This window comes from Prionailurus viverrinus, chromosome E2 (genome assembly GCF_022837055.1).
Source record: "Prionailurus viverrinus isolate Anna chromosome E2, UM_Priviv_1.0, whole genome shotgun sequence".
NCBI lineage: Eukaryota > Metazoa > Chordata > Mammalia > Carnivora > Felidae > Prionailurus > Prionailurus viverrinus.
The window spans coordinates 13,692,747-13,706,891 of record NC_062575.1 but is presented as its reverse complement, the minus strand read 5'-3'; the positions used below and the strand labels follow the sequence as shown (position 1 = coordinate 13,706,891).

Here is a 14,145-nt window from a genome sequence, read left to right as displayed (position 1 = left end):
TATTGAACATATCCACCAACTCCAAAAGCTTTTCTTATGGTCTTTGAGAATCTCTCCCTCCCTCTCCACCTAAGCCCCTCCCCTATCAACTACTGATCTGCTTTCTGTGACTACAGACTAGTTTACTAGTTTCTACTTTTTAGAAGTTGATATAAACAGAGTCAGAAAGTACAGACTCTTTTTGTCTAACTTCTTTCACTCAGCAAAACTATTTTTAGATTCATCCATGTATCAACAGCACATTCCTTTTTATTTTTAAGTAACATTATGTCATGACATGGCCAGACTACAATTTCCTTATTCCTTCAAATGTTGTTGGACATTTGGGTCACTGCCAGTTTTGGGCTATTACAAATAAAGCTGTTATGAGCACTCAATTGTAAGAGTTTATATGGATATATGCCTTCATATCTCTTGGGCACATGGCTGGGTCATATGGTAGATGTGTGCTTAACTTTTAAGAATTTGGCAAACTATTTTCCAAAACTGTTGTACTATGTTAAATTCCATCAGAAGCATTAGATAGTCCAGTTCCTCCACATTCTCACTAACACGTAATATGGTCAGTCTTTTTAATATTATGCATTTGGTGTAATTTTTCTGAATTATTGCACATAGCCTTTGGCAGTGTATTTACTGAGTCTTCCTGTGTTTCTTATTAATCTGCAGTTTAAGAATATTAACTTTTATGAATACCAAAATTAGATTATACTATGCATACTGTTTCACAATATTCTTATACTACTCAATAATCTCTACCTTTCCATTTTAGGACAATCTCATCTAATATCCACACCATAATCAACAATCTCCGTTTATCTCCAAAATGTCCTTTATTTGGTATTCAACCCAAGACCATGCATTGTCCCAGGTTGCTATTCCATGGCTTTGAAGCTTAGGAGTTTTTCACTATCCAGATATGGAAAAAAAAAAAAAAAAAATCACCAAAAAGTTCCGAGTTTTATTTAATGATTGATTTTTCCCCTTATCTTTTCAATCACTAACCAACTGTCTCAGCATCATTTATTTAATAAGAGCTAGGAATTTAATTTTTACAGCTTACAGCCAATATTCAGAAAGACAACCCTCATCTTCTATACGACCTTCTTGGTTCCTTTTCAGGGGTTGACTTTTGGACTCAACAGACCATGAGTGTGGTTCTAAGGGGTCAATCCCTTCTTCTTTTACTGCTTAGTTTCTTTATTATTATTATTTTATTTATTTATTTTTTTAGAGAGAGAGAGTGTGAGTGGGGGAGAGGGGCAGAGTGAGAGACAGAATCTTAAGCAGGCTCCATGCTCAGTGCAGAGCCTGATGTGGGGCTCAGTTCTATGACCTTGGGATCATGACCTGAGCTGAAGTCAAGAGTTGGAAGTTCAACTGATTGAGCCACCCAGGCACCCCTACTGTTGTTTCTTAGTATCATCGATGTTGTAACAATAACAGTACCTATCACTTATTGAATGTTAAGTGCTATTCCAAATAACCTCATTCAATCTTCATAAGAACCCACCATAAATATTATTTATGTTTTTTGGATAAGAAAAATGAGTTTGTGGGGAACCCGGGTGGCTCAGTCAGTTAAGCGTCTGACTTCGACTCAGGTCATGATCTTGCAGTGAGTTAGAGCCCCACATCGGGCTTGATGCTGATCCTCTGTCCCTCTCGCTCTGCCCCTCCCCAACTTGCGCTCCCTCAAAAAAAAAAAAAAAAAAAAAAATCTTAAAAGAGAAAAAGAAAAATGAGTTTGGGAGAGATTAAGAAATATTAACAGTGGTCACTTAGCCATTAATTTAAATTTGGTGACAGAGCCATTAATTTAAAGCCATGCCTCTCTGACCCAAAGCTCATACGCTAAATTACTATGCTATGACTCTCCTAAAAATGTTGAATATGCATTTTAAAAATTAAACTATCTGAGGGGCGCCTGGGTGGCTCAGTCGGTTAAGCGTCCGACTTCGGCTCAGGTCATGATCTCGCGGTCCGTGAGTTCGAGCCCCGCGTCGGGCTCTGTGCTGACAGCTCAGAGCCTGGAGCCTGTTTCAGATTCTGTGTCTCCCTCCCTCTCTGACCCTCCCCCATTCATGCTTTGTCTCTCTCTGTCTCAAAAATAAACATTAAAAAAAATAAAAAAATTAAAATTAAACTATTTGGATTTGAGACATATACCTTAAAATAAAAAAAGCTGGCATGTAAAGAAAAACAAAATTGGCAATTATTGAGCTAAGAGAAAGAGGCCTTTAATAAGGCTTAGGGATACTAAGCCTTCAGCTCCAGGAGTTATGCTTGCAAACAAAGGCTCCTGAGTCACAAGGCACATGTAAACTCAGAAGGGCAAATACAGGAGGAAATTAACATTTACATGTACAAGAGACGCTAGAATGTGAATCCAAAAGGAATGAAAAGGAGAAAAAGAAATTAATTCTTACCTCTATGCACAGCTGACTCCAGACACATCAGAAGGTAGGAGAGCCTTGCTTCCCGAGACCGTGGAAGGTTCTCCACATTACACCGGTATTTCTTCAAGTCACTCTTACAGGATTTGGCCAACGAATAACTGACTTTATAATCCTGGGCAATCAGCTTCTGGCGGGTTGTTAGTGCTTCTCGACACTGAATAAAGAGTGTAGCAAAGAGTAAGACCACTCAGGTGGTTCGGCTGCTCACACATACAAGCAGAGGCTCGTGGTCAAGGGTATGTCAACAACTGCAGTTGTTACCAAAATGCCTACCTTTAAGTTTGGCTAAAAGTGAACACAAGTGTGTTGGGGTAAGAGGCAGAGATAAATGGATAGAGAAACCCTTGGAATTCTACAGTGAATTTCTGATTGTTGCTGCAACAGTACCTAAAAACATACTTGGTAGATTCTAATACATTAGCTTGACAAAGTATGCTTTTCCTCTTCAACAATATCCCTAAAGTAAATTTCTCAAGAATCAAAGTGGCAACTGACAGAGCACTCTGTAAGTTACATTCTATGCTTTTAAAATATAATTATTCAATAGTAAATTATATAAGCAACTGAAATGAAACATTTCTTCAGCTGCATATGACAGTAAATGGCAGGAGAGCAAAACCAAGAATAATTATTCTTTTAAAAGTCATAAAAGATTCTTGCATTTATCCAGGAACAGCAGACTAATGGTAATGAGAATGCTTAATGAGACAGCTGCCAAAAAATTAAATAGCTAATTACCTGCAAAGCACATTGGTTTGGTTAGCCTAAACTTCCTGAGTATGTGAGGCTGGCTTCAATGTGACCGTGATACAAAATTCTCCAACTTTACTTCCAAAATTGATTCTCAACTGGCTTCCCGGTATCTAGATATCACAAGGCTTCATTTTCTGGGCTTAAGCAAAATATGCTTTGGTTCTCTACTGAAAGCCAAGTGTCTCTCCTCTGAAAAGGGTAAGCTTTATCATTTATATCCTGGTAATGAGTTTATAAGAATATTATTTGAGAGGACTTGAGAAAACTTTTAAGAAATGAATAAAATACTGGTGTATTTCAAAATAATACTGACCTTCTCACTCATGGATTCTTCAAACTTATGGTTAAAGAGGCATTTATACACTCTGCCTTCACCAGCTTGCGTCTGTAAGATGGAACATACACATGATGATGAGGATGATAACAATCAGCTGAGTAGTTATGCTGGGCCCTATCCACAACCTTATACAGAACCTCCTGTTAAATTATTATAATGGTGAGCACTTCTGAACAAATGGCTCAGCCATTTATAACATTTAGTGGCCTTTGGAAGAAAATGGTGATTGCAGGAAAGATGAAAAAAAATTTCCCATGATGCTTGGCTACTGTCCTTTGTTCCCAGATATAATGTTCATCAGGGAACCAAGAGAAGTGTCTTGTCAGTCTCTTCTTACATTATGTTGGAGCCAATAAAACTCATCATCAGTGGCTCTGATGGCTAAAACTGCTTATTCAAAACAGCAGAGGGTGGAAATGTACACAAGTTACTCTCAGTTCTTTGTTGTAAGAATGGAGACTCTTCCATTTCATATGTTAGCAAGTTTTTCTATAAGGTCTGCAGATAGCAATCAAGGATTTCATTTTAAAAGGTAGCCACCTGCTGTTTTGTTTATCTTAGCCCAAAACAAATAACATGTAATATGGTAGTTTTAGCCACGAAATAGGTATGAACAGGATTCCATCAGTCTCTGTTATCCTGGGACCAACTCCACCTTCCCTTTCAGTGCCTTATGTGCACGGGAGAGTGTGTGGTTTATTTTGTTTTGGACTAAAGTTTTAAAAAATATTTTAAAGAGAAGAACAGTTTCTGAGCTGACTCACATTTTCACAAAAACGCTCCCGATCATCTCGGCAAGCAAAATATAAATGCCGGTCTAGATGAAAGTCATCTGAGGACAGCTCAGCCACCCGCAGAATGGCTTTCTTGCAGAGTTCAGAGACTTGAATCTTGGGATCTCTCTCTTCGGCTTCCTTCACCAGGCCCTTTTCCAAGCATGATACCACCTCACCTTGTGAATGTGCATCCTAAAACAGCAAGGATACTAATATTGTAAAACTCTCACCACAATGAGTTTCAAATAAACATCATTTGCTTTAAAAAAAAAAATTCTCAATTCAATATATAGTTGGCTTATTCACGTTCTGTTGAGAAATCAGGTGGGAACCAACCACCCTGGGAACCAACCACACTGTGGAAGTTACAGAAAATGTCCTCAACAGTCTTCTGTTACAATGGAATACTTGCACGCTACAAATGGAAAGAGAGATCCTGGGAGATTTAAGTATAGTTAAGTTAGCACTAGAAATAGAAACCTGAGGGAGTGCCCGGGTGGCTCACTTGGTTAAGTGTCTGACTTCAGCCCAGGTCATGATCTCAGGGCTGGTGAGTGTTGACAGCTCAGAGCCTTGGAACCTGCTTCGGGTTCTATGTCTTCCTCCTTCTTTGTCCCTCCCCAGCTCACACATGAGCTCTGGCTCTCTCTCTCTCAAAAATAAACATTAAAAAAAAGAAACAGAAACCTGAATTCTTTAAGTTTAAAATGTCAGAAAAATTTTAAGAATTTACATTAGCTCCACGTTCTGATTGTGGTTCATGTCAATGTTGAAATAACACTGCAGAAATCTCTGTTCGTCTACCTCAAAGGTGAGGTATTTCCCCAATAGTCAAGTTGGAAAAAAAAAAAAAAAAAGCAAACCACAAAATCCACTGAGAAAAGATGTTACAGAGACCCTCCTTCTCATTTTTCTACTCTATACTGTCCACAAAGACCCCAATATGTACAATTTATTGTGTAATACTCACTTTGATGTTTTGGATTTATCCTAATGAGATTTAATGAGATTACCACCCTTTATACAAACTGCTTTTGAGAGCTCTCCTAAAGCCATCCAATTATCTTTAATTGTGCATTGCATCATCCCCATGGCAACCACAAGCATCCATTCACTAAAAATATGAGAAATTTCCCCTAAATATTTTTTATTCAGGAGTCCTACTCTGCTGTACTCTGAAGATATGGCTCAAAAACGTGACAGGTATAACCATAAATACAGCAAACCAACCAGTAGGAAGTATATGCTATCTTTTATTTATACACACAATCTTGTTAGAGTAAAATACCATATCTATGAAATCATCTGTACATAATAAAACGATTCCTAAAACAAGCAGGGAAGCATCTACTTTAAGCGAAATTTCAATTCAACAAAAAAAATTGTGGTTTTTTTTTTCTACTTTGTTGTAATGCGATTTGTTCTATATAGCACATTAATTTCTAAATTATTTCCAGAAAAATGTCCAAGTTGTCTCCCATTATACCTGTGGAGAGGGGATAAGAGCTGTGGTACCTCTTGTGCAGAGGAGTAAATACAGGCCTAGAGTTTATCAACTTGTCTTGAGTTGCAGAAGGGAAGGTGCCTAGCTAACAGTCCATCATTTATTTTTCCAAACCTTGGGGTTCTAGGATATTCCTATAATCTGTATGTGGATGTTTTAGATTTTTCCTGAGGAGGGTTCACAGTTTTAATTAAATTTTCAAAAGGTGTACTGACCCAAAAAAGATTTGGAAGCACACTCTACTAGCAGATTTTCATGCCTCCTATTCTCTATCTGTACCTGAACCTTGCTCACTAGAGGTATGATTCCATCCCATGCTTAAAAACCCAAGAGGACCAAGAAGGTTTTTTAAAGAGCACTTCTGAATAGGTAAACAAAACTCCAAGAGACAAGTGACAAAAAGATAAGGACAGAGAGAAAAGTTGACACAAACCCCAGAAATCTGGAATAAGGTTCATTTTTTCTTCCTAAATCATGAGTGATACTCAGGTTTGTCTGACTAGGGCCCATTTAAGCAAGGCCTACATGTTCCACTTTCCAAAGGAGAAACAAACCTATGATAACAAAGGCTTGGCCAGAAACCTCAGTCACTTACTATTCACAGTATATAAAAGATTATTATAAACATGATTTTATTTTATAAAACAAAACAAGATCCATTACCAAAGTTGAGTAGCCCATTAACTTAATTAGGTGGCTGCTAGCAACTAGGTCTTAATCATATAAACATGAAAATAATTATCTGATAGTCAACTTTTCTCTTTTTTTTTTGAGAGAGTGAGTGTGTGTGTGTGTGTGTGTGTGTGTGTGTGTGTGCGCGTGCGCGGGGAAGGGGCAGAGAGAGAGGGACACAAGAGAATCTCAAGCAGGCTCTGGATGGTCAGCACACAGAGCCCAACACGGGGCTTGAACTCATGAAACCGTGAGATCATGACCTGAGCTGAAATCAAGAGTTGGACGCTTAACCGACTCAGCCACCCAGGCGCCCCCTGAGAGTCAATTCTTGATTTATATTTAGCCTTTAGTCTTGGGTCACAGGGTAAAGAAATGACTTCCGTGTAATGAGTCTTAAGTGTTTCCCTGTATACTCAGGGTTTATAATGGTTTTAAATGTGCCATCAGTAAGATTATCTATTTAGGGCTGTTATATTTCCTAATGGTTCCATTTGCTTCTTCTTGGATTTAAATAAAGGCAGCAGCATCAGGGTTTAAGACCCCCTAAGGAATCTAAGATTTAATTATAATTATAGCAATTGTAGCACCACATATTGGTACTGGGCTATAACATCATCTCCATTAGAGGTTTTCATTCATCTTAACTTTAGATAGACAATTTTTTCAAATAAAGATATTTCAAGTATTCTTATTGGTTCCCCCAGAGTCTCTGAGCTTTTCAGTCTAGCCCGTTTTACTTTTATAACTGAAATGTATGTAAATATTTGAAAAGAAGACTGTATGGCTAATTCCAGAATAAGAATGAAAGCAAGGGAGGAAAACTGCACAGTGGCACACCATTGACAGGAAAATAAAATTACTTAGGTTAAAAAAGGTTACGTTACTAATATATAGGCTTAACGCTGAGTAACAAATGATCTTGCTAATGGACTTAAAATGAAACTTTAAAAGTTCTGTGGTGAGACAAAGGTCTTAAAACTACTGCTAAGTGTCCTGATCAGTTTTTAGCAATTTGATAGGTAGTATCTTTTCTTCCCCATAAACCTTGTCCTTTTTTTTTTTTTTTAAAAACAGAGAAAAATAACATTAATCTCAAAAAGGTAGGGAAGAACTCAGTTTTCATTTCTGCTATAAACCATTCTCTATTTCAATATTTTTGGTGTCTTCTTTGATCTTCCTTACTAGACAAAGAGAGAAAAAGACCGTCCAAACATATTCAAAGTAGTTGGTGAAAAGCAGGGAATGATAAAATTATTTAACTACTGAATGAAAAGTCTAAAAGTAGTAATAATGTGGCACATTTCCTTAATTAAGTTCCTATAATGGATGATACACCGTACTTTTTCTTCAGATGATCTGCCCTTTCATTTTAACTGTGTTTGTTCAGAAAAAAATGTTATTAATATATAGTCTTTGTTGGGGCGTCTGGGTGACTCAGTCAGTTAGGCATCCGACTCTTGATTTCGGCTCAGGTCATGGTCTTTGTGGTTTGTGAGTTCAAGCCCCACATCGGGCTCTGTGCTGACAGCATGGAGCCTGCTTCAGACTCTGTCTCCCTCTCTCTCTTCTCCATCCCTGCTCATGCTCTCTCACTTTCAAAAAATAAACATTATAAAAAAATTCATAATCTTTGTTCTCAAATTTATATATACTAACATTTTGAAAAAAATAATAGTTTTAAAATCATGACTTTTCTATATTCATACAGAGGCAGCGTACAGATTAACCATGACCCCTTTCCTCTGACCATTGGAGGAAGTCAGTTCAAAGCCAGTCACAGAGGAATTTGCAAGCTTCATTGGCAAATATGAAACTGATGAACCTATTTTCTTCTGTGGTCAGAAGCTGATTCATTAATTTTCAGGATAATCTGCATATCTAAATAACTGGCTTCAGAAAAGGAAACTACCATTTAGAAAAGCCAAGAAAGGCTAAAGACCTGCCTCCCTCCTTTTTAAACTTGGTTGCAGTACCAGAGTGGGTTATATAGGAGGGAGCATGCTTTTTCGAGTGCAGGTGTGAATCTATCTTCTTGTCCTCGAAATACAGAAGAAAGTCTTTGATGCTAGGATAGGGATCTGATATAAACAGAAATTCACCTAAGCAGTAGGTAAGGCAAAAGATAACCATGACAAAAATGCGCAGCCTGATGACCCATAGAAGTGTTTCTGTTATTTTAACAAAGCTGGGCAAACAGTCCTCACTGTCCTGTCTTTGGGCTCTAGTACTACTGTGTTCTGTGATCGTCTCAGTCACTGAAACTTAATAACTCATATATGCAGTTGAAAGCAGGTTTTATTCTGACAATTCAGATTGCCAGGGGGAGGGAAGCTAAACAGCAACTACCTTGGTGTCAAAAGGAAAAACTACTACAAAGAGAGATGAATCGTAATGGTCTACTCTACGGTGTGGACCACTAATCACAAATATGGAAAAGTGTCATCACTGATTCCTAAAAAAATGTGTCTAGGACACTTATGTGAAGATTTTAAAAAGAGTGAGATATGGAACTGGAAATAATCTCTCACACCCTAAATAAAGGCAGAGGCGCTTCCTGAATAATTAGGGTAGCTTAAGTGCTTTTGTGCCATTTGTAGAGTCTGCTGGGAAGGAAAAAAATCTGCCTTCTTGATTAAAACTGGCCTTTCTTTAGCTGCCAAAAGCTGTATGCCAAATTCACAGCACTTTCAAGACTGATTCAGAGGTGCCCTGTGAAAGGGCCAGAGCCCTGTGCTGGTGGGAAGGAAAAGGTATTTGGTGACAGCCAGGTAAGAACCAGCACTAAAAGCTTCCAATGAACTGGTGTGTGCAGCTCTGGCATTCTAACACCAGGCCCCCTTGGTCAGTGACAGAAGCCCGCAAATCACAGGACAATGAACAAATAGAGGGCAAAGCGACAAAGGGGTTTTATTTTCTATCATATTTCCTAAAGAGCAGATTAATGAGCAGTGGCAATTAATAGCTGATGCCAGACATATGCCTCAGACCACCTCTCCCTCGGCAGCTGTTACTTCTCAGGAGTTTCCTTCATTTTGCTGAGCCAACAAATTCAGAATAAACCTGGCCAAACCTCCATTATGACCTCCTGGACAACAGATTCATAGGAACAAAAGGAAGACCAGATAGATATAATTAAGAAAGAAGAAATTAGCTAGGTAGTTATTTTCTTTCCTATCTTTACTAAAACTAGTTCTTTTGAGAGAAAGATAACAACAGATCACATTTATAGAGTACCTTTCTTGTCAGAAGCCCAAAGTACCTTTATGTACCTTAAACTTTTCTAATATTTAAATATCTTCTTTTGTAGCAGTGTGCTTACTAAGTAATTTTTTTTTTTATAGCAGCAATAAGGTATTTGCAGAGAAAGGTTAGAAAATTCAAGTCTCTTCTAATCCAACCATTTTGCCCACAGACGACAAAATGCTCTGGCAAGGAACAATACAGGTACCCGGCAAGTGGTTTAGTATTTTGAAGATGACACTACTCTTGGCTGATATTAATTCCTCTGCTTCCCCATACTGAAACACAAACAAACAAAATGCATTCACAGGTTAACGAGTCTTAGATCTGAGGGCTGTCTGGACCTCTACTTCAAGGCCACCTCCAGCCCTAAATTTTTCCCATGCCAGTTATACAACACTTTACATTCATCAAGTTTGCAGGACCCCTTTGGTGAAGCCAGTATAGTAGATACCTTTTCTCCAAGCCGAATACTGCCACATTTCAGAATGTTGATGTCATTTTTGCAGTCATCCATGAAGCCACAGATTAGACGGTAATCACTGAAAATGATGGCCGTCATCTTGGTGATGTATTGGTGACACTGGTATTCAGTGATATTGCCTCGGTGATCCACCAAGCAGGAAACCAAGTAACCTTTTCCAACTGGTTCATCAGCACATTCTTTAATCTGCTCCAAAGAAAGTGGCTGTTTTACACAAGTATTTTATTTTCCTATCATGTAACTTTTATAAGAGAGAGAATGTGTGATCTTTTCTTATTGACTTCCCATCTCTGTATTTGGGAGAAAAAGAGGAAAACACTTAGAAATACATTTATTTTAAAGAAAATAGTGGCGGGCATATTCAGATCGTTGTACTCTCTAGGAAATACCCGCTAAATGTGTTTTGCAAGAAATTTTTACAATTTCAGCTTTATTGAGATATAAATAAAAAGAGCTTCTAACATCTACAGCTTCAGAATGGCTGTACTGAAAAGTTCCTTTATCCAAGCAAAGAAGGCAATGGACAGTGAGATTAATCTGGGAAACAGGTCTGGAAAACAGGTGCAGAAGTGAAGTCTAGTACCATTTCCCAAGTCAAGCTACACAGCAAACCATTACTGTCAGGGAAACCTAATGGCCAAAAGGAGGGAGGCAGGAAGGCATAATATTACTTCTTGACATGACATTAATGAGTTCTGAATTAACTGTGGATTTGGACATGTGTTTTTGAACTTTAGTAGAGTCCCAGCTTCGCCACTGTGGTCTGGAACACAAACATGTTTAAAATGATGCTCAGTGCAGTCTGGCAAAAAGTCTGAGAAGGGGAAGGCCGCTGCAAATCTAATTTGGGTGGTTTAGACAACATGTTCTAGAGGATCAAGCACAGAGTAATTCCACATGGTTACTGTTCCTGCAAAGTGCATCCCAAACCACAAGCGCTAATGAAGCAAACTAGCCAAAAAATGCTGAAATTCAGTCCTAAAAGAGTAAAATCTACTTATAGGGTTGTAAGCTTGAATTATAAAATGGGGAAAGTTGTTTGCAAAAATCCTACTGCATTTGAAGAAATTAAAAACAAACAAAAATGGTAGTTTTGACAAGAGTAAGGGGCCCAAATGTAAATGTTTATTTTTACTATAAATGAGAAGAGAATGTTTTACTGGTTTTTTGAAACCAATAGAGACCATTCTCTACTATCACACTTACCGTAAATATGTATAGAGGGCAAAACAAATACACCACACACACATCATCCTATAGCCCACTAGGTCTCTTCATGTCTAATTCTTGTATCAAATCCAGATCAAGTCAGACACTCTGTTCAAGACAGAAGACTGTTTACTTTTAAAGAAGCAAACTTGAGAATTTAAGTAAATAGTCTCACTCTGGCTTCAAGAGGCAGCAGAGACCTTCAACAATCAAGATGAATGCAACTCTTTCAACTTAACCCTGAGGTTTTTTTTTTTTGGTTTTTTTTTTTTTTTTTGGAGATGCCTAAAAAAGAGGGTCATGAATGTATTTCCAGGAAAAGGCTTGTTTTGTTTTGAGTAAAACAAAAGTTTCAAAAGTGAAAGGAAGGCATTTGTAATCCAACCAATGAAAAGCCTGTGTAAGAACACAAAACTAGTGGCAGACACCTGGGTTTTAAAACTTAATAAAGTGCAAGAGTTCAATACAGCCCTTATACTGGGCAATCAAGTTTATAAATCTGAAGAAAAGCCAGGAGCACATTTTGAATTGGAGCCCCAATAAGAAAATAAATGTGTATTTAGCTTCAATCACTTGAGATTTTACTGAAGCACAGAGACTGAGTACCTATTTGTATTTTAGTTCACCACCAGTTACAATAGGGCATGGTGTTTGATTCAGAAGATTATGCTTTCCTTCAGCCATTCCATTGGCTGGAAGTTTAATAAGACAGAAGGAAAATTTCTAAGATTAACAGCAAGAACCGCAATAAATCATCAACATATTTATGAATGGGAGTAAACTCTGAAGTGGCTGGGGAGCAGATTCATAAGGTGCCATTAGAAAAATGCTGCTGTTACTCTGTTTTTGACGTGAAGCAGGAGGGAAGCAGGAGGAAAGCAGGAAGCGAGCAGTATTTGCTTCAACTACAGAGAGTAAATAAGTTTGGTTTGTAATTTGCAGGTATTTTTGTGATGCTGTTTTTCTCCTTGCAAATAGGATTGCAAGAAAAGATAGGAGAGAGATGTAGAATAAAACATTTTGTGGGCAATTAGGTTCCTCCTGATTTTAATTTTCCTGATTCCAGTATAATCTCCCTCCTAGGGAGGGATAAATTCCGGTTTTTACTTGAAATCTTTGACAAAACCACAACACCCCAAAAGGTTACAAGAGAACCATCATTACATACCCATTATAAGAAAACCAATTATACATATATATATCTTTTATAAGCCAGCCAAGAGTGAAATTTTTCTGATGAATATGCAGAGACTCTGGGCAAAATTTCCACAAGGCAATCAAAGTGCTATAAACGGCTAACCATATAGCTAGCTAAGGGACTATGAGGTGTGCAATACTAAAGCCGAAGCCCAAAGTTTTCAAAGATATGCTATTCTGTTCTGAAGCCCCAAGGTAACTATGAAGAAGGGTAACTGCTTTAAAAGAATAAAACATATCAGATCCAGTATTAGAAGGTGTGAGGAAGCAAACAGGTTCTAAACAGGGTCCTGTAATGATGTAATTGAGGAACAAAGCTGAGGGCTTATCTGGTTGGAAGAGGGTGGTCCTGCTAAGAACCCTTAGAGCTAAGAAAGTGGTCCTGAATTGAGTCATCAGTAGGGTAGTTCGAGGGCAGATCTAGATGTTGCAAAATGTACAATTATTAACTCTGAGGTGGAAAAACAGCAACTGTTCTTTGTGATTCTTATACTTCAGTATGCAGAAATCTCTGGCTTTTTGAAATTCCTATCACTGATTGCAAAAAATAAAATAAAAATTTCAATACCACAATTTTCACTAATATCATTTGTTGAACCAAGACAGTTGAAAAGTTTCCCCAATTAGCACCCATACAATGCTATACTATTTTCATTATTTTTATACTCAACATCTAACTATAACAACATACACAATCCTTCCACAAACCTTTTTAATGCTAACTCCTATTATTTGAAGCATATGCCTCTGTGGTCCAATTGATCCAAATGTGTAACTCAGAAACATTGATAAGCCTCTTGGGGAGACCATTTTGATATGCTTCAGACATCAGCAGATTGTAAAAAGTGTGACCGCAGCACTGATGACAGAAGCAGTTGTGTCCTCCATCTGGGGACCAACGGAGCCTGATTTCCAATGTGTCTGAATCAATAGCATCCTACTGTAACTGTAGGTGAATACAGGAGGCTAGTTATACTCCCCACTGCAGTGGCCTCTCTCAGACCATGTAGATGTGAATTCCAAGAAAAGTAAAGTAACTGAGTCAGTTATTCCTCCCTTAATGACTGGTCTGGTCAAGAGATGTAATTTTCTCTTCTAAGCCATTAAATACCCACAAAATTCTGTCACAACCTACCTCTGATATGGTAGATTTGCAAACCTCTCTGGCCACAGATTCAAATTTGGGGTCAGTAGTTAGATTCAGCTTGTAATTCCACAACAACTAGGTATAAGAGAAAAAAAACAAACAAAACACTGCAGTTAAAATAGTATGAAATTTTCCATCAATGGTTACCGTAAGTGACAAAAGTCCATTACACAGAGTCAGATGAAAGCATATTCAGTTAATGAAAAGTAAAGTAAGAGGGGTGCCTGGCTGGCTCAGTCAGTAGAGCATGCAACTCTTGGTCTTGGAGTTGTGACTTTGAGCCCACGTTGGGTAGAGAGGACTTAAAAAAATTAAATCTTTAAAAAAAAAAAAAGAAAAGATAAAAATGTCATTTTGTTTACAA

At 37.8% G+C, this 14,145-nt stretch overlaps 1 protein-coding gene across 2 annotated transcripts in view; it reads right to left on the bottom strand.

Moving 5' to 3' along the window:
* GLG1 (golgi glycoprotein 1) overlaps positions 1–14,145 on the bottom strand; it is a 149,410-nt gene that overhangs the window by 35,884 nt on the left and 99,381 nt on the right. For both annotated transcript variants that reach the window (XM_047836693.1, XM_047836694.1), the window contains exons 3-7: positions 13,770–13,856; positions 10,199–10,414; positions 4,314–4,517; positions 3,526–3,597; positions 2,430–2,613 (exon numbers count right to left, since the gene is read on the bottom strand). In XM_047836693.1, the coding sequence (XP_047692649.1) occupies positions 2,430–2,613; positions 3,526–3,597; positions 4,314–4,517; positions 10,199–10,414; positions 13,770–13,856 (763 nt within the window). The remainder of the gene's footprint in view (positions 1–2,429; positions 2,614–3,525; positions 3,598–4,313; positions 4,518–10,198; positions 10,415–13,769; positions 13,857–14,145) is intronic.